This window comes from Salmo salar, chromosome ssa16 (assembly GCF_905237065.1).
Source record: "Salmo salar chromosome ssa16, Ssal_v3.1, whole genome shotgun sequence".
Taxonomy (NCBI): Eukaryota; Metazoa; Chordata; class Actinopteri; order Salmoniformes; family Salmonidae; genus Salmo; species Salmo salar.
The window spans coordinates 30,891,353-30,912,752 of record NC_059457.1 but is presented as its reverse complement, the minus strand read 5'-3'; the positions used below and the strand labels follow the sequence as shown (position 1 = coordinate 30,912,752).

The window sequence follows — 21,400 nt, the reverse complement described above, 5'->3', positions numbered from 1 at the left end:
AGATCAGAGGCAGTAGGGATGACCAGAGATGTTCTCTTGATTAGTGTGTGATTTGGACCATTTACTGTCCTGCTAAGCATTCAAAACTAACAAGTACTTTTGGGTGTCAGTGAAAATGTATGGAGTAAAAAGTACATTATTTTGTAATGTAGTGAAGTAAAAGTTGTACAAAATATAAATAGTAAAGTAAACTACATACTTGAGTAAAAGTAAAGATACCTAAGTCATTTTCTATGAAGGTAAAAGTCACCCAGTAAAATAATACTTATAAATTAGTATAAATTATTTCAAATTCATTATATAAAGCAAACCAGACGGCACCATTTTCTATTTTGTTTTAAAGCCAGGGACACTCTCCAACAAATGAAGCAGTGAGTTCGCCAGATCAGAGGGAGTACGGATGACCAGGGATGTTCTCTTGATACGTGAGTGAATTGGACAATTTTCCTGTCCTGCTAAGCATTCAAAATGTAACAAGTACATTTGGGTGTCAGGGGAAATGTATTTAATAAAAAGTACATTAATTTTCTTTAGGAATGTAGTGAAGTAAAAGTAAACGTTGTCAAAAATATAAATAGTAAAGTACAGATACCCCAAAAAACTACTTAAGTAGTACTTACAAGTATTTTAACTTAAGTACTTTACACCACTGTACATAGATTATTAAATCACAGTTATAAAAATCTTTGATTAAGTCCTGAGCCAAGTCAAAGTTTTTTACGCCTTCTCTCTGTAAAGGCTCTCAAGGGATGCAAAAGTATCTGGCGCGCGATGGTCTGCTATTTGGGGTTCTTCCTGGGTCCTACATTTCCATGGCAACATTGTGTAAACATAACAATTCGGCTGTTTGCCTGAAGCTTTGGCCTGAAGTGAAGCAAATAGCTAGCTAACCTAATTGAAGAGGGATTCAATGTTAATGTATTTGGTAACTAGCTAGCTCGCTTGTTTGCTGCATCTAATCATAACAGATGTCGACACAGAAAGATATTACATTACCACCTTTATCATCGTTTGAACGGCAAGTGGCCTTGTCCAATTTACAGTTGTAGGCTAACGTTAACTGTTAACTTAGCTAGCTCACTCAGATAACGTTAGTCTATGATAGTAACGTTACTAAGCGAATCATATAATAATACAAATAATAATTTCTAGTTAGCTGCTTGTTTCCATCTCACTTTCAGACTGTCGTCTGAGTGTCAACATAACGCTGAAAAAAGAACTGGGCGACAAGTGGCAATTGGCGGTCCTGGCTCATGTAGAGCATCAACCAGAGTAAGATAAGCACTTAGCTAGCTAGGTTGGATCATTTGGGACTTAGTGACATGCACAAAGTACACTATTCATTCCTCGAGCAAGCTTTTTTTAAAAAACGTTTTATCTCACTCCCTGTCAGGTTGGCTGTACTTCAGGCTACCTGTCAACCTGGCCTGCCCATGTCACCTCTCAAGTTGTTCAGCAGGGGAGGAGACATACTTCAGGTGGAGAGATCAGGAACCATGGGTATTTAGCAAATTATATATACTGTCATATGATATAGGGTTAAAGTTGTGGAAGGATTTACTGAGATGGTAATATGCTACAGATGTGGTGAAGAGTTTGGTGGCCCTGTGGGGAAGCCACGATTCCTGGAGCAGCTTGAAAGCTACCTAAAGAAGGAGCTGCAGGCTCTTGACCCACAACAACCAAAAGTCCAGGAGCGCAAACTACAGGTCCCATCCATCTGCCATATAATATACACGTTATCCATGTAATTTAGGCTTTGTTACAGTGTATTTGCCTTACTACAAATAAGGAGTATAGTGAATAGATTCATTTTCATTTGGTTGTCAAGTCACAAAATCTGCCCTCTGTCATACGCAGGCATACCGGGAGGTCTTTGGCTGTTTCATTGAGGACTTCAAAACGTACAAGCCGCTTCTGTGTGCCATAAAAAATGAATATGAAATCACATTAGGTGTGTGGCATTGTAGCATGGAATGTTTGATTGTGGCATATAGGCCTATATTGTTATGGTGAATGTGAGTTTGGACAGAAAAACAAGGATGAATGGAAGTATCAGAGGGACTTAAAGATGTCATGCTTATAGGATGTTGGATTTTATTGTCTATGATGTCCATTTCTGCAGCATACCTACGGGACCAGATCCGGGAGCTGGAGCCTCTCCGTGCTCGTCTGGTTGTGGTGTCAGAGCAGTGTGAAAAGAGGATCCTGGGTCTGCGAGAGGAGGAGAGGGTAGAGATTAGTGCTCTGAAGCAAGAGCGCCAACACTGTCAAAAGGTTATTGAAAACATGAGAGAGACACAAAGTGCCCTGCAGACCCAGGTACAGTGCTTACCCACTAGGTTCAGTCTCAATCACACCAGTGCTGCTCTGAAAACACCTAATTCAAATTATTCTGGCTCATATTAACCATGCATAGGCTGCCTGAACTCTCCTTCATCGCTCTTTCGCTTGTTCTTCTCAGGTGTGTTGTCTGCAGGCAGACCTGGCCACTCAGTATCTGATGTACAGAGAAGAATGTGATGCTCGCAAGCTGCTCATCGCCAACATCAGCAGCATGAGCTATGGACCAGATGAGGAACCCGAGGAAGAGCAGGAAGGTAGTGAAAACATTTAACAATAAACGTATTATTGGTCAACTGTCTTGATGTAAGCGAAGTGTGGAGTGTTGTCACCCTCTGAAAACCTGTTCCTTTCCATCAGAAGTGGAAATCGAGGACCCAGTGAAGGAGAAATTGGCTCTGAAGGTGTGCCGAGAGGACCTGACTAAAGCCCAGGTTGAGCTAAATCGCTTGCATGCTGAGTATGGAGACGTAGTTCCCCGCCGTGACTGGGAGACGTTGGACCATACCCACAAAGAGAACTTGCTTAAGGTACAGTGAAATGTTTAATTCAAAAACAGCAGTCTCACTACATCAGACCTGAATGAGTGTTGAATCTCTCTTTGCATCTGTTCCAGCTGGAGACCCTGCAGAAAGACTTTGATCAGATGAAGGCTGAATATGACACACTGCTTGAGGTGCACAAGCAAGTCACAACACAGAGGGACAGCCTCCAGGGAGAACTGGAGGGCTTCAAAGAGGCCTCTACCCCCAGGCCAGAATGGGAGCAGTGTGCAGGTATCACATAGAAAAATTGCTCTAGGTTCTGTTTTTTTCCCCTTCCCATTTGTGGTATGGTATTGTTGGTAGTAATGCTTGAAGTGTTTAGCGTTTTGCTTTGTGACTGAATCAATATAAACATTTTAGATCAGAACATTTACACAGCACTTTGTGATTACAGACGTACTGGGAGGTAGTGAGCGTTGGGCAGATCTCTCCCAGGGCCAGTCCAGCCAGCAGCGTTTGGAGATCCTGCTGGCAGAACTGGGAGGAAAGAACTCAGAGTTTTTCACTGGACTGGTAAACCTCCCTCCCTGCTGAACTTTCAAACTGCCTGAACATCAACACATTTCCAAAAAGAATGGCATGGTCAAAAGGTCTTCACCCTGTGTCCACTCAGGGTACTTCTGATGATGTGCCCATATACCTGCGCTATGAGGGGCAGTTGAAGAACCATAGGCTAAAGAAGAATGCGGTTGTGAGAATCCTCAAGGAGGTTTGGAAGGAGAAGGTCATGGAGGACGGAAGGGTAAACTGATACCTTTCTTTTTTCAAATAATCAGTTATTATTTCACACACCGTTAGACTGATATTTCTTCTAATTGTATTTCTATTAAGAGAAATGAAAGCAGCAATCTTCCCGAGTTTCTGCGGCAACATCTGGAGAGTCAATATGGGGAAAAGGCTGGAGAGTGGGCTTATAGCTTAGTAGAGGGCATTCGTCAACACCAAAAGGATGACTCTGTCAGCCTCTTCAATGACATTCTCACAGGAAAGGTGTGTGATCTTGCAAATGTGTTATACAGAGCTCTTATGAGTGTGAGAAAGGATGGTGCGCATGATTTGATGATTATAAATGTATTAACAGGTGGATGAGAGTGTGTACCATGGTCAGACACATCTACTGTCTAACCTGCTGAAAGTGTTGATCCACAGTGACAGTACAGAGAGTGGGATGCTCAGTGTTCAGGATTTCAGGTAATGCAGATAATCAAATTACAGCACAGATTAAAGTCAAACATTACGATTATGACAGTGAGTGGGCTATATAAAATGGCCTCTGTTTTGCAGAGATGACTTGCAAATGGCCTTCCCTCTGAAAAGAGCGCAAGACATCGATGAGCTAGTGACCACAGCTCAGGCCGAGCTAGACAACAACGGTGGGAGCCTCCCATACCAAAGACTGTATACAGAGGTAACTTTTTGGGTCTCAGTCCAAACTTTCACACCTCAGTCCACATAATTTCACAATCCCGTTTTGATAGAGGAATACCAGCCATAGTCAATAGGCAGACCATGGTCTGGAAATTTGAGGGACTGGACCTTCTCAAAAAGTATTTAAGTACCCTTGATGTATACAATAGCAAAAATGTATGCTGTTTATAAAATAGTAATATACTACCACACTGAAACACAACCTTCACAAGACAATATAGATGGAAAGTATTCAGACCCCTTGACTTTTTTCACATTGTTACGTTACAGCTTTATTCTAAAATTGAGTGAAATGTTTTATTTTAATCAATCTACACACAATACCTCATAATGACAAAGCGAAAACAGGTTTAGAAATGTTTGCAAATGTATTAAAAATAAAAACAGAAATAGCTTATGTACATAAGTATTCAGACCCCTTGCTATGAGACACGAAATTGAGCTCAGGTGCATCCTGTTTCCACTGATTATCCTTGATGTTTCTACAACTTGATTGGAGTCCACCTGTGGTACATTCAATTGATTGGAAATGATTTGGAAAGGCACACACCTGTTGACAGTGCATGTCAGAGCAAAAACCAAGCCATGAGTTCGAAGGAATTGTCCGTAGAGCTCCGAGACAGGATTGTGTCGAGGCACAGATCTGGGGAAGGATACCAAAAAATGTCTGCAGCATTGAAGGTCCCCAAGAACACAGTGGCCTCCATCATTCTTAAATGGAAGAAGTTTGGAACCACCAAGACTCTTCCTAGAGCTTGCCGCCAGGCCAAACTGAGCAATCGGGGGAGAAGGGCCTTGGTCAAGGAGGTGACCAAGAAGCCGATGGTCACTGACAGAGCTCCAGAGATCCTCTGTGGAGATGAGAGAACCTTCCAGAATGACAACCATCTCTGCAGCGCTACAACAATCAGGCATTTATGGTAGAGTGGCTAGACGGAAGCCACTCCTCAGTAAAAGGCACATGACAGCCTGCTTGGAGTTTGCCAAAAGGCACCTAAAGGACTCTGACCATGAGAAACAAGATTCTCTGGTCTGATGAAACCAAGACTGAACTCTTTGGCCTGAATGCCAAGTGTCACGTCTAGAGGAAACCTGGCACCATCCCTACAGTGAAGCATGGTGGTGGCAGCATCATGTTGTGGGGATGTTTTTCAGTGGCAGGGACTGGGAGACTAGTCAGGATCGAGGGAAAGATGAATGGAGCAAAGTACAGAGAGATCATTGATCAAATCAAAATCACATTTTATTGGTCATATACACATGGTTAGCAGATGTTATTGCGAGTGTAGCGAAATGCTTGTGCTTCTAGTTCTGACAGTGCAACAATAGAAAGAAATCCAACAATTCCACAACAACTACCTAATACACACAATCTAAGTAAAGGAATGGAATAAGAATATATACATATAAATAAATGGATAAGCAATGACCGAGCGGCATAGGCAAGATTATAATAAAATACAGTATATACATATGAGATGAGTAATGCAAGATATGTAAACATTATTAAAGTGACGAGTGATCCGTTTATTAAAGTGGCCAATGATTTCAAGTCTGTGTGTAGGCAGCAGCCTCACTGTGTTAGTGATGGCTGTTTAACAGTCTGATGGCCTTAAGATAGAAGCTGTTTTTCAGTCTCTCGGTCCCAGCTTTGATGCACCTGTACTGACCTCGCCTTCTGGATGGTAGCGGGGTGAACAGGCAGTGGGGCCTCCCAAGTGGTGCAGTGGTCTAAGGCACCGCTACGCAGTGCTAGCTGTGCCACTAGAGATCCTGGTTCGAGTCCAGGCTCTGTCGCAGCCAGCCGCGACCGGGAGACCCATGGGGCTGCCGGCAGGGATGTTCTTGTCCCATCGTGGCGGGCCGGGCGCAATGCACGCTGACACGGTCGCCAGGTGCACAGTGTTTTCTCCAACACATTGGCTGGCTTCTGGGTTAAGCAGGCATTGTGTCAAGAAGCAGTGCGGCTTGGCTGGGTTGTGTTTCGGAGGATGCACGGCTCTCGACCTTTGCCTCTCCCGAGTCCGTACGGGAGTTGCAGTGATGAGACAAGACTAACTACCAATTGAATACCACAGCTTTATTCTAAAATAATTTCACTCAACACAATGACGAAGCGAAAACAGGTTTAGAAATGTTTGCAAATGTATTAGAAAAAGGGGTAAAAAAAAAAGTAAAATAAGAACTGGCAGTGGCCTTCCTGTGACATCGGGTGCTGTAGGTGTCCTGGAGGACAGGTAGTTTGCCCGCGGAGATGTGTTGTGCAGACCGCGCCATACTCTGGAGAGCCCTGCAGTTATGGGCAGTGCAGTTGCCATTACCAGGTGGTGATGCAGCCTGACCGGATCCTCTCAATTGTGCATCTGTAAAAGTTTGAGAGAGTTTTAGTTGACATGCAAAATTTCTGTAGACCCTGCCACATACATCTCGTGTCTGAGCCGTTGAATTGTGACTCCACTTTGTCCCTGTACCAGCATTTCACTTGTTTGATTGCCTTGCGGAGGGAATAACTACACTGTTTATATTCAGCCATATTCCCTGTCATTTTTCCATAGTTAAATGGTTCTCACTTTCAGTTTTGCACGAATGCCGCCATCTATCCACGGTTTCTGGTTACAGCAAGTTTTAATAGTCACAGTGCGTAGAACATCTCTATGCACTTCCTTCTAAACTTACTCACTGAATCAGCGTATTCAGCGTATTCTCTGAGGCTACTCGGAACATGTCCCAGTCCGCGTGATCAAAACAATCTTGAAGCGTGGATTCCGATTGGTCAGACCAGTGTTGAATAGTCCTTGTCACGGGTACATCCTGTTTGAGGAACAAAACTGATTCGTGGTCAGATTTTCCAAGGGAGGGCGGGGGAGGGCCTTGTATGCGTCGCGGAAGTTAGAGTAGCAGTGATCCAGAGTTTTGCCAGCACGAGTGCTACAATCAATATGTTGATAGAATTTAGGTAGCCTTGTTGTTAAAATCCCCAGCTACAATAAATGCAGCCTCAGGTTATATGGTTTACAGCCTTATTCTAAAATGGATTAGAACAAGGCTGTAAACCTGCTCCAGAGCACTCAGAACCTCAGACTGGGGCAAAGGTTCACCTTCCAACAGGACAACGACCCTAAGCACACAGCCAACGCAGGAGTGGCTTCGGGCCAGAGCCCGGACTTTAACCTGATCTAACGTCTCTAGAGAGACCTGAAAATAGATGTGCAGCGACACTCCCCATCCAACCTGACAGATCTTGAGAGGATCTGCAGAGAAAAATGGGGTTAACGCCCCAAATACAGGTGTGCCAAGCTTGTAGCTTCATACCCAAGAAGACTCGAGGTTGTAATCACTGCCTAAGGTGTTTCAACAAAGTAGAGTAATGTCTGAATACTTTATAAAATGTGAAAATTTTATTTAATCAATTTTATAATAAGGCTGTAACATAACAAAATGTTGAACAAATTAAGTGGTCTGAATACTTTCCTGATGCACTGTAGGCTACCATTACTGTCTACTGTGGCAAAGACATGGTGTTATGTCCTATGCAGGATGCAGATGGGAAACACAAAGACTTCCTGAATCTGGTGAAGAAGCAGGCCTCCACAGAGAGGCATATGTATATCAGCGAACTGAGGACTCAGCTGGGAGGCAAAGGGTAAGCAAAGCGTTTACCCTTTGTAGGACGGCAGGTAGCCTAGCGGCAAAGGCTAGGTGAAATCTACCATAGTCACTTTGGATAAGAGCGTCTGCAAAATGACGTAAATGTATACAGATCTACATTTGCACAAGTAATACACTTGTTTCATTGTTGTTTGAAAAGTGTAAACCGTTTTGAAAGGATCATCAGGGGCATTGTGTTTTTTATTCACAGAGAGGTGACTGTGGCCGATCTAAGGGCTGCCTTTAAGAACATTGACCCCTCTCTGGACGCTACCACACTAGACTGGGTCCTAACTATGGCATTCCAGATACACCAGGAGGAGCTAGAGCAGCACACAACACAAATGGACACAGAGCTGGCCCTGCAGCACCTCCTGGCAGTAGATGTGACCAGGGCTGGGCCTGCACCACAACAGGACTAAATCGCTCTAAGCACTTTTAGAAAGTGGTAGCCATCAGGCATCTAACTGTTTCTTTGCTATCCTTGTGGCCTGCAAACTCATGATATATTTCCAAAGGAACCAGGTTGAACATTAAACAAACACTTAAACGAACTGTTGTTACTGAAATTATCTGTAAGTCAAATGTGTTTCACACAGTAATTTATTATCAGTGTCAGAAATTGAATATTTACGTAACAACATTAGCATCCCAAAGTTGAGCTGTCACATACTTCTCTGGTGTTCTAATAGCCAGGCTAGCAAATTGTTCACCGGAGCAGTGTGTGGCTACTCAATTCAAACTTCTGTTCATAGTAGCATACAGTGTCATTAGAACTGTGCCATCTTGTGGATGTCCGCATGTAAAACCATGGCCATTCTACCCATCCTCATAATTTCCACAACAAATGTAGTTTACCTTCATTAAAGTGGGCTGATTTAAAAGGTACAATATTTCTGTATATTGAGAGTTTCGTGTAGGTGGAAAAACCGACCAGCTGTATAGATTGAAGAACTTCATTTCCCACGTAGCATTCGACAGATGAGCATGCGCCTAAACTGGTGTAATCGCCATAACTGGAAGCCGGGGCACGGTTTTGGGTTCGCGGTAAGTTGCTTTTCTAAAACATGTCATTCTATATTAAATAAAAACATTTGTTGTCTTCTAGCGACAACCGTATCCTATTATGTTTGAGAATGGATTAGTTTATATACCTTTTTGACAGGCGGTGGCTCGCCAAAAGTGATAGCTAGGACACGCCTATGTTCTGTCTGGGCCCGGTCGAAAGAAGCTTCAGTATGTTGAGGAACGGTTAGGGTATTTTTAGCAGTCGATAGTGCGAAAGAACGTGCCATACCACTTGTATATCTAGCATTCACTTTAGAATGACATTTTCTAGCCCTTTGATTGCATTTTATTAGCTAAGCAATACGGGACATCGAGCTAGTCAGACAACCAACGTTTGATCTTTGATATTAGCCTTGCCTATGCTAGCTAGCTCAGCCAAAGTCAAAGAAAGAGTCCAACATTGCCCATGTCATGCTCACGGTGTGAGCGGACTGTGTAAGTAGCTAGCATTCAGCTGACTAACACATGAAACGTTAGCTGTAGTAGCTAGCTAGTATCTTGAATAACTTGATTGAGTTAGCTAGCTAGTAGCGATCTTCTCTTTGAAATCTCAAACGACACGATTGGATATAACGTGTTGCAATTATAGTCCAAGGGATGATTTGTAAACAAGTATTTCCTAGGTTCGTGTGAATAATTGAGGTAGCAAGCTATGCAAGCTTCGTATAAAGTTAACGTGCGTTGGGGAGGCACGTGAGACGCTGTGACGCGGTCACTGACAGAGCGCTGATCAAAACAAGACTAGCTTAGCTAGCATTGTCAGAATAGGTACCATCATTTGGGTGTAACTGTTGCTAAACTATGGCCCTTGGTGGTATTTGCTCAATTGTTCTAAAGTAGTGTGCGTAGTTTGCTTGCTCTGTCAATGAAGCATAACCTTGTCCTATCAGCTGTCTCTGTTTTCTGAAAAAGCCCCAAAGAAGAATACTCTACAGTGCTTCTTTTTTTAGACAACGTTTAGTCTGTGCGTGTATTCCTGGTGCTGTTAATGTATTGTTGAACCACTGAATTCAAAAAATGTATTTCCTATACAGAACAAAAATATAAATGCATTGTTATTTGAGCTGAATTAAAATATCCTTAATTTTCCATATGCCGAAAAAGCTTACTTCTCTAAAATGTGCACAAATTTGTTTGCATTTCTCCTTTCCCAAGATAATCCATCCACCTGGCAGGTGTGGCATATCAATACGATGATTAAACAGCATGATCATTACACAGGTGCACCTTGTACGGGGGACAATAAGAACACTCTAAAATGTGCAGTTTTGTCACACAAGACAATGCCACAGATGTCTCAAATTGAGGGAGCGTGCAATTGGCATGCTGACTAGAATGTCCACCAGAGCTCTTGTCAGAGAATTTAATGTTCATTTCTCTACCATAAGCCGCCTCCAATGTAATTTTAGAGCAATTTCGCACAGCCATTGAAGAGTGGGACAATATTCCACAGGCCACAATCAACCGCCTGATCAACTCTGTGAAGTAGATGTGTCACGCTGCATGAGGAAAAATGGTGGTCACCAAATACTGACTGGTTTTCTGATTCACGCCTCTACCTTTAAAAAAAAAAAAAGTATCTGTGACCAACAGATGCATATCTGTATTCCCAGTCATGTGAAATCCATAGATGAAACTATTTACATTGACACCCCCCCCCCCCCTTTATTTTTACACTGCTGCTACTCGCTATTTATCTATTTACAAATTACCTTGACTGACCTGTACCCCCGCACATTGACTCGGTACCGGTACCCCCTGTATATAGCCTCATTATTGTTCTGTAAATATCTTGTTGATTGTATTAAAAAAAATGTATTTAGTAAATATGTTCTCAACTCTATTTCTTGAGCTGCATTGTTGGTTAAGGGCTTGTAAGTAAGCATTTCATGGTAAGGTCTTCACCTGTTGTATTCAGCGTATGTGACATACAATTTTATTTGATATGGAACAATTGGTGTGGACTCTTTCTTTTGCCCCTAAGTACAAACCCCACAAGCTCTACCTGGTCTTTCTTGCCCAGATTTCTTGAGTTTAGTCTATGTCATCCACACCACTAAGATTGTCTCTTCCAATTGAACTTGTTTCCAGGTGATTCAGAATGGGGGAAAAGCCGATTTGGGAACAGATAGGATCCAGTTTTGTGCAACATTACTACCAGCTCTTTGACACGGACAGGACCCAGCTTGGAGCAATATATGTGAGTGGATCTGTCTGTACCAATGAATATTAATCATAGTTATGCTTTCCTGTGTCCTGTTCTCACCACTGCAGTCCTCACCCCCTTGCATTTATTCCACCATCACCTTCAACAGTCTAACCACCTCTGCATCTGTTATAACTCATATAGTAATGATTTTCAACAATGAATTGGATATTTGTTAATGTTCAGTTCTTTTTTTCAAATAGAAAAATAGTGCATCATACAATATCTCCAGACCTGTGAGCAAATGCTCCCTGATAATTCCATTCCAAACACTATCCAAGGGAAAGATTGTTGAATCAATTCATGTTCTGTAGTCTTGCCCTATTTCAATGTTACTGTTCAAACCTTTACTTGGTTTATGTGTTTCAGAGACTGATCCTAGACCTAGATCAAATAAGTTTTGACAAACATTCATCTGAGGAACGTTTTGGGCCAAAGAAGTATCAAGTTAGACTGTGGGACAGGCAAATATGCATACTACTTTGACACTTACAAGCTAAAGCATAATATATTTCAATAAGAGGTACAATAGACAGCATATAGACTTATTTTAAGCTGTTCAAATAATTGTAATGTCCATTTATCAATCATGAGAACAAGCAAGTTGTTGATTGTTCCCTTTTCTTTACGTTCAGCTTAGTTGGCATTCTTGAGTCAATTTGTTTGTGAGCCCCCTATTGGTAGCACAATTTATATTTTTACATGGGAGGAGAACTGCACAAGCTATGACTCATTTACATTATTATACAAATCTATTACTGAAAGGCTTCTGGTAACTCTATTTTGCCCTTAAACAATAATTCAATTTTTATCGAAGAATAAAGTAAGAGCAGCAGAGCCCGTTCTTCTATTGTTCTTCCACATGGTACATGACTAAATAGTTGCATATTCCCTCACTCTCTCATACCCTAACTTGAGTATGCGTAGAAAAGTTAGTCATGAATAAAACAGATTGGGAGTCGGGACATACCTCACATTCTTCCACCCTATACCACCAATATGCCTTCTCCCACTGACAAACTCAAACCTCTGCTTTTCCTTTTTACAGATCGATGCATCATGCCTTACATGGGAGGGACAGCAATTCCAAGGGAAAGCAGCAATTGTCGAGAAACTTTCCGTAAGTGACATTTTAAAATATACCTGAGCATGGCAGAATGGAATGTCTCAATAGTATGTCAGGAGTGCACTGAATGATTGAACAGGATATCTTGATGGAATGTGCTTGTCTCAGATACATTTTACATTTTAGTCATTTAGCAGACGCTCTTATCCAGAGTGACTTACCGTAGTGAATGCATGCATCTCTTGTTTATTATTTTTTCTTTTCAGACTCTCCCCTTCTTAAAAATAGCCCACAGTATAACAGCACAAGACCACCAGCCCACACCTGACAGCTGTATAATGAGTATGGTAGTAGGACAATTAAAAGTAAGTAATTGTCATTCTAATACCGTAAAAATGTACACTACCGTTCAAAAGTTTGGGGTCACATAGAAATGTCCTTGTTTTTGAAAGAAAAGCTAATTTTTTCCATTAAAATAACATCAAATTGATCAGAACTACAGTGTAGACATTGTTAATGTTGTAACTGACTATTGTAGCTGGAAACGACAGATTTGTTATGGAATATCTACTAGAGGTCGACCGATTAATCGGAATGGCCGGTTAATTAGGGCCGATTTCAAGTTTTCATAACAATCGGAAATCGGTATTTTTGGACGCCGATTTGGCATATATATATATATATATATATATATATATATATATATATATATATATAGAACTGTGAAGACTATATATAAAGGTCTTATATATATTAGACCTTCATTTAATTAGGCAAGTCAGTTAAGAACACATTCTTATTTTCAATGATGGCCTAGGAACGGTGGGTTAACTGCCTTGTTCAGGGGCAGAACGACAGATTTTTACCTTGTTAGCTCAGGGATTCAATCTTGCAACGTTACGGTTAACTAGTCCAACGCTCTAACCACCTGCTTTACATTGCACTCCACGAGGAGCCTGCCTATTACGCGAATGCAGTAAGAAGCCAAGGTAAGTTGCTAGCTAGCATTAAACTTATCTTATAAAAAACAATCATCAATCAATCATAATCACTAGTTAACTCCACATGGTTGATGATATTACTAGTTTATCTAGCCTGTCCTGCGTTGCATATAATCGCTTAGGTACACGTTGCTCCAACGTGTACCTAACCATAAACATCAATGCCTTTCTTAAAATCAATACACAAGTATATATTTTTAAACCTGCATATTTAGTTAATATTGCCTGCTAACATGAATTTCTTTTAACTAGGGAAAATGTGTCACTTCTCTTGCAAACACAGTCAGGGTATATGCAGGAGTTTGGGCCGCCTGGCTTGTTGCGAACTGTGAAGACTATTTTTTTCCTAACAAAGACAGCCGACTTCGCCAAACGGGGGATGATTTAACAAAAGCGCATTTGCGAAAAAAGCACAATCGTTGCACGACTGTACCTAACCATAAATATCAATGCCTTTCTTAAAATCAATACACAGAAGTATATATTTTTAAACCTGCATATTTAGCTAAAAGAAATCCAGGTTAGCAGGCAATATTAACCAGGTGAAATTGTGTCACTTCTCTTCCGTTCATTGCACGCAGAGTCAGGGTATGTGCAACAGTTTGGGCCGCCTGGCTCGTTGCGAACTAATTTGCCAGAATTGTACGTAATTATGACATAACATTGAAGGTTGTGCAATGTAACAGGAATATTTAGACTTAGGGATGCCACCCGTTAGATAAAATACGGAACGGTTCCATATTTCACTGAAAGGAAAAACTTTTGGTTTTTGAGATGATAGTTTCCGGATTCGACCATATTAATGACCTAATGCTCGTATTTCTGTGTGTTATTATATTATAATTAAGTATATGATTTGATAGAGCAGTCTGACTGAGCGGTAGTAGGCAGCAGCTCGCTCGTAAGCATTCATTCAAACAGCACTTTCATGCGTTTTGCCAGCAGGTCTTCGCTGTGCTTCAAGCATTGCGCTGTTTATGACTTCAAGCCTATCAACTCCCAAGATTATGCTGGTGTAACCGATGTGAAATGGCTAGCTAGTTAGCGGGGTGCGCACTAATAGCGTTTCAAACGTCACTCGCTCTGAGACTTGGAGTAGTTGTTCCGGCAATACTAAAGTGCCTATAAGAACATCCAATAGTCAAAGGTATATGAAATACAAATCGTATAGAGAGAAATAGTCCTATAATTCCTATAATAACTACAACCTAAAACTTCTTACCTGGGAATATTGAAGACTCATGTTAAAAGGAACCACCAGCTTTCATATGTTCCCATATTCTGAGCAAGGAACTTAAACATGAGCTTTTTTACATGGCACATATTGCACTTTTACTTTCTTCTCCAACACTTTGTTTTTGCATTATTTAAACCAAATTGAACATGTTTCATTATTTATTTGAGGTTAAATTGATTTTGTTGATGTATTATATTAAGTTATAATAAGTGTTCATTCAGTATTGTTGTAATTGTCATTATTACAAATAAATGGGGGGGGGGGGGAACGGCCGATTAATCGGTATTGGCTTTTTTTTTGGCCCTCCAATAATCGGTATTGGCATTGAAAAATCATAATCGGTCGACCTCTAATATCTACATAGGCGTACAGAGGCCCATTATCAGCAACCATCACTCCTGTGTTCCAATGGCATGTTGTGTTAGCTAATCCAAGTTGATCATTTTAAAAGGCTAATTGATCATTAGAATACCCTTAGAATACCCTTGGTGTTTTGCGGGTACTATTTAATGAAGCTGCCAATTGAGGACTTGTGTGGTGTTTGTTTCTCAAACTAGACACTCTAATGTACTTGTCCTTCTGCTCAGTTGTGCACCGGGGCCTCCCACTCTTTCTATTCTGGTTAGAGCCAGTTTGTTCTGTTCTGTGAAGGGAGTAGTACACAGCGTTGTACGAGAGCTTCAGTTTCTTGGCAATTTCTCGCATGGAATCGCCTTCATTCCTCAGAACAAGAATAGACTGACGAATTTCAGAAGAAAGGTCTTTGTTTCTGGCCATTTTGAGCCTGTAATCGAACCCACAATTGCTGATGCTCTAGATACTCAACTAGTCTAAAGAAGGCCAGTTTTATTGCTTCTTTAATCAGCTTTCAGTTGTGCTAACATAATTTCAAAAGGGTTTTCTAATGATCAATTAGCCTTTTAAAATGATCAACTTGGATTAGCTAACACAACATGCCATTGGAACACAGGAGTGATGGTTGCTGATAATGGGCCTCTGTATGCCTATGTAGATATTCCATTAAAAATCAGCCGTTTCCTGCTACAATAGTCATTTACAACATTAACAATGTCTACACTGTGTTTCTGATCAATTTGATGTTATTTTAATGGACAAAAAAAGTAGCTTTTCTTTCAAAAACAAGGACATTTCTAAGTGACCTCAAACTTTTGAACAGTACTGTATTATTGCCAGTTTCTTAAACTAACAACTGAATAGCTTACAGGCTAGAAATCCCCACCTGCTTTGAAAATTACTGTATTTGTTTAAATCGTTTTAAATGAAGAGTCAGGGTTCTGTCTGTTGGATTAAGCTGTGTGTTGTACCTAGCTGTGCTTTTTAACATCTGTTTTCAGCTTCACAGTTTCAAGCCCTTTGTTCATCAAGTTGATATAACTAGCTATGCTTTTATTAATCTGCCGAAGCAAATAGACAGAATAAGCCATGGACCAAGCCTTCCTATGTTAGTAAAATCAAGGGTATGTGTGTGAGGTAGGTAAGTAGTTTGCACATTAGAAGTCAGGGCTATTGTATTTTGTCTGTCTCGCTGGCAGATGATGACCAGGTCCTGGGCTTCCAGCAGACGTTTTTGCTGAAAAATTATAGGAATGCCTGGGTTTGCACTAGAGGTCGACCGATACCGATTATTGGCGGGCCCCAAAAAAGCCGATACCGATTAAACGGCTGATCTTTTTTTTTTTTTATGTATTTATTTGTAATAATGACAATTACAACAATACTGAATGAACACTTATTTTAACTTAATATAATACATCAATAAAATCAATTTAGCCTCAAATAAATAATGAAACATGTTCAATTTGGTTTAAATAATGCAAAACAAAGTGTTGGAGAAGAAAGTAAAAGTGCAATATGTGCCATGTAAGAAAGCTAACGTTTAAGTGCCTTGCTCAGAACATGGGAACATATGAAAGCTGGTGGTCAATATTCCCAGGTAAGAAGTTTTAGGTTGTAGTTATTATTGGAATTATAGGACTATTTCTCTCTATATGATTTGTATTTCATATACCTTTGACTATTGAATGTTCTTATAGGCACTTTAGTATTGCCAGTGTAACAGTATAGCTTCCGTCCCTCTCCTCGCTCCTACCTGGGCTCAAACCAGGAACACATCGACAACAGCCACCCTCGAAGCAGCGTTACCCATGCAGAGCAAGGGGAGCAACTACTCCAAGTCTCAGAGCGAGTGATGTTTGAAACGCTATTAGTGCGCACCCCGCTAACTAGCTAGCCATTTCACATCGGTTACACCAGCCTAATATTGGGAGTTGATAGGCTTGAAGGGGTGGGTATAATTTGTGGAACGTTCCAACAGGAATCTGTTCCAAAAAAATGTAAAGTAGAAGGTTGCCAACCAACAACGCATACAAAGTAGCAACGCATACAAACCAAGCTAACTAGCTGCCGAATAGGCATCAACTCACTTCGTAGCTTATTCTTAATGTTTGTCCATAGGCAACCAGAGTGAGGACAGACATTTTTCGGAATAAACGTGATGAGTGAAAAACGCAATGAAATAGACCACTCCCTACCCGGTATCTTATTCTGCCACTATACAACTTTGTATGCGTTGTTTTTTGGCAACCTTGTTATTTACGAAGTTTTTGGAATAGATTCCTGTTGTAACGTTCCACAAATTATACCCACCCGGCTTGAAGTCATAAACAGCGCAATGCTTGTAGCACAGCGAAGGGCTGCTGGCAAAACGCATGAAAGTGCTGTTTGAATGAATGCTTACGAGCCTGCTGGTGCCTACCATCGCTCAGTCAGACTGCTCTATCAAATCATATACTTAATTATAATATAATAACACACAGAAATACGAGCCTTAGGTCATTAATATGGTCGAATCCGGAAACTATCATCTCAAAAACAAAATTTTTTTTTTCTTTCAGTGAAATACGGAACCGTTCCGTATTTTATCTAACGGGTGGCATCCCTAAGTCTAAATATTCCTGTTACATTGCACAACCTTCAATGTTATGTCATAATTACGTAAAATTCTGGCAAATTAGTTCGCAACGAGCCAGGCGGCCCATACTGTTGCATATACCCTGACTGTGTGCAATGAACGCAAGATAAGTGACACAATTTCATGTTAGCAGGCAATATTAACTAAATATGCAGGTTTAAAAATATATACTTGTGTATTGGTTTTAAAGAAAGGCATTGATATTTATGGTTTGGTACATTGGTGCAATGACAGTGCTTTTTTCACAAATGCGCTTGTTAAATCAACACCTGTCTGTCGAAGTAGGCTGTGATTCAATGAGAAATTAACAGGCACCGCATCGATTATATGCAACGCAGGACACGTTAGATAAACTAGTAATATCATCAACCATGTGTAGTTAACTAGTGATTATGTTAAGATTGATAGTTTTTTGTAAGATAAGTTTAATGCTAGCTAGAAACTTACCTTGGCTTCTTGCTGCCCTCGTAACAGGTAGTCAGCCTGCCATGCATGCTCCTTGTGGAGTGCAATGTAAGGCAGGTTGCAAAAACGAATCCCCGAATCCCCCCTGAACAAGGCAGTTAACCCCCGTTCCTAGGCCGTCATTGAAAATAAGAATGTGTTCTTAATCTGACTTGCCTAGTTAAATAAAGGTGTAAAAAATATATGTTTTAAAAAATTGGCAAATCGGTGGCCAAAAATACCGATTACCGATTGTTATGAAAACTTGAAATCGGCCCTAATTAATCGGCCATTCCGATTAATCGGTCGACCTCTAGTTTGCACCAACAAATTCTTCAGGCTTGCCCTGCACAATCTTTGACCTATCTGTGGTTTTATGACCCATCTTCTCCCTACTTACTGTCAGTAAGGATCAGTTTTCTGAGTGACCATGGGTCAGTTAGGCTTTTACTAATCTCACGCCATCGAGGGATCCTTCCATACTAGAGTTTGGTAATTAGAGACCACAGTGTGTTCAGGGCGCTAAAAATGTAATCTAATCACCAGTTTTTCCAACTCTGCTTAAAGTCATGCTCTGGTACCTTGGTGGACTAGTCTTTTTTTTTTAAACCACCCTCTTTGGGCACGGACGTGTCAATGTGTAGTTCATACGAGCAGAATTACTGTCATTCCGCATTTGGCCACAAAATCCCTAGTTTGAAAGCGGCTGTTTAATGGAAACTGTGCTGCGCCATTTTCCCTACATTTCCACGCACGTGGGCCAGCCCCCTAGCAATTAAAGTTCCAGATGGTGAGATTCAGCCCCTTGCCATTTGCGTGACAGCTAGCCACAATCACAAACAGGAGAGCGAGAGAGAGCAATGACGTGGTGCACATATGTGATGTTGTACGCAATTTTCAGGACCACTTTTGGCTCATGGGCGCTACTTTCAGAACTACTGGCTAAAAAGTATACAAAGTACTGGACAATCCCTTTAAAAAGAGAGGGGAAATGCACTATAAACTGCAACAAACAAGTGGTTTATTGAATTTGAACCGAGATTATAGTGAAGGCTGGCTTGTTTGACAAATTATTAACTAGTCTAAGCCACAGTAATGGCATTATATGAAAGCTCTGATCTTTACTGTGGACCTTGAACTTGCAATCTGCTTTTTAGAACATTCATGTGTCATTTGAAGATGCCAATGCCATCATGATCACTGAGTAGTTACCGTTACAGAGTTGTGTAAGCCTAGTCTCCACTGATACCTAAAGAGATGGCTTGCTTTTTGTCTATCTCCATTAGTGCCTGTTCACACCTGTGTGTGCTCTGTTTAGCTAGAAAAGCCTTGTGAGGAATTGGGGTTTGCCACAAGCCTATTGATTGTAAAAAATTAATGATAGAGTGGAATAACAGGAATGTGTGTTGTGTGCAGGCAGTTTGTCGCTTTGACCCAGACAGAATCAACTATTGTCAGAGATGCACCCAACTGTGGATTGGATTCACTGTCATAACTGTAACTTTACTAAGCTCTCTCTTTGTGTTACAGGCTGATGAGGACCCCATCATGGGATTTCATCAGAGTTTCATCCTGAAGAACATTAATGATGCCTGGGTATGCACCAATGACATGTTCCGGCTCGCGCTGCACAATTTCGGCTAAGGACAACAGAGGTGGGCAGAGTGGATATAAGGGAAGGCTGAGGATGGGGGAGGTCTTGCAGAGACACCTAAACGCCCAACCTTCTCTCTGTATCATCCATACCTGTATGAGAAATTACACCGGATTCCAGATGTCAATCACAGAGACATGCAGGCACATAGGCTACATGCCTTCAACTGAAATGAGATCTGTTCCTTTGCTGAGAGTTCACAGATCCATCAGAGTCCCTTTCCCTACGCTGACCTGCATGATGCTGGGGAGCTTAAATATCTGAAGATGGCAGACAAGGAAAAAAATGTACCAATTTACCTTCACTATTTTAGTTTTATGTTCGGACTCAATGTCTTATATCCTCTTGTTTTCTCATCGTACTCCCTGGTGTGTTATCAGCTTGCCTTATTGTATACAACTAAATCTCTTTTTAAAAGTTTAATTGAACATTCATTGTTATGTCAGGTTGCTCTAGCGATCCAAATAATCATAGAAAATATTATCAATAACATCCTTCCCTTAGACCAGCAAGCTTCCCATTTCCTCCTCATGCTCTCTGTGACAATGAATACTAAAGCCATGATACACAATAAACCGTTTACTTTTTCTTAATGTGAGCTCATTGTTCCTCTGCCTTTCTTACCCATTTCTCTCCCTCCACTTACCTTGTCACTCTTATTTTAATTGTGTTCCTAGCATTATATTGTAAACAATTTAGGTTCTAGTCAGTAGTTCTATAGCACATTGTTGTATATGATCTGCTATAGCATGTATTGTCTTGAGCAAGATGCAGCCAATATATTGTTATATATATATGGACATAGGATTCCCTCAATTTTTTCCCCAAAATAATTTTCCTTTGGCCAATACTGCAGAAATAGAACCACATAATGAGTTGAAGTATGCCCTTGGAAATTGGGATCACTTTGTGCCATCAATGTACTGTAGCATTGACCTGACATTTTTAGAGAGGCTTTGCAAGTGTTCTTTTGCAAGACGAGGAACAGGCATATGTCAAACTGCCTTATTTATTTCCTTTTTTTTTTCAATGATTATATATCATGTAATCTCTTTTCCACATGGGACAGAATGTACGGACTGCACATTTTAATTCCATACATTGTTTTGGAAAATAAAGAAACAGTTCTTGCCTGTTGTGTGACAAGGAAATCCCCAATACTTTTCCTGTAGGAAAAGTAAAGTGGCAGTGGGGGCCACATCTCTCATACGGTCATATTTTTACAGTAAAATTTGTCTAGCAATGGAGTTTTTTTTCTATTTAGATTTGATTTAGTTTATAATTATCTATTGTTACCATTGTTTGCTGTCAATCAATGACTGGCATAACTAATGCTTTTGCTCCCTCATCAGCCAGTGTGTTGGCTACTGGTTTTGTTTTCCCTGATGGTACACTGGTTCAATTAAGAAGATCAAAGGCATCTCTTCAAGGTCTGCTATCATTCACAGATGTACAAGGTATTCTATTCTTCTGGCAGACAGAAATAAAAGACGTATGAAAAGTATTACTTTTATTGTGTTATTTGGTTTTCAGCAGGGTTCAAGAAGGGCTTCCACATATTTGAGATGGGCACAATGCATTTTTCTTAGCTCATGCTGTTTTCTGTGTATGGAATCTGAATGTATTTTCTATGACATAGCATTTTATTAGTGCCGTGGAGGGTAGGAAATGCATGAACACCTAGTTTGTGGTGTTGGACAACGAACTTTAAAGAAGCCAGCCAGAATAATTGCATATTTTCGCCACAATTATTAACGTATACATGATG

General features: G+C 40.7%; 2 protein-coding genes across 3 annotated transcripts; both read left to right on the top strand.

Moving 5' to 3' along the window:
• The first annotated feature begins 801 nt into the window (after nt 1–801).
• tsnaxip1 (translin-associated factor X interacting protein 1) lies at nt 802–8,518 on the top strand. The gene is made up of 16 exons (XM_014149077.2): nt 802–1,018; nt 1,182–1,272; nt 1,394–1,500; nt 1,583–1,709; nt 1,861–1,954; nt 2,126–2,322; nt 2,465–2,600; nt 2,704–2,873; nt 2,960–3,119; nt 3,283–3,401; nt 3,502–3,630; nt 3,720–3,878; nt 3,970–4,079; nt 4,173–4,296; nt 7,853–7,959; nt 8,176–8,518. The coding sequence occupies exons 1-16, from the start codon at nt 969–971 to the stop codon at nt 8,384–8,386; spliced, it is 2,091 nt and encodes a 696-aa protein (XP_014004552.1). The 5' UTR covers nt 802–968; the 3' UTR covers nt 8,387–8,518.
• A 223-nt stretch (nt 8,519–8,741) lies between these two features.
• nutf2 (nuclear transport factor 2) lies at nt 8,742–21,136 on the top strand. 2 transcript variants are annotated; one of them, XM_014149079.2, is made up of 5 exons: nt 8,742–9,011; nt 11,124–11,232; nt 12,287–12,358; nt 12,571–12,669; nt 19,509–21,136. In XM_014149079.2, exons 2-5 carry the CDS (start codon nt 11,134–11,136, stop codon nt 19,620–19,622), a joined length of 384 nt encoding a protein of 127 aa, XP_014004554.1. In that variant the 5' UTR covers nt 8,742–9,011; nt 11,124–11,133; the 3' UTR covers nt 19,623–21,136. The 2 variants fall into 2 exon arrangements, with proteins under 2 accessions (XP_014004554.1, XP_014004555.1); XM_014149080.2 differs by lacking the exon at nt 8,742–9,011 and adding an exon at nt 9,183–9,467.
• The last annotated feature ends 264 nt before the right edge of the window (nt 21,137–21,400 follow it).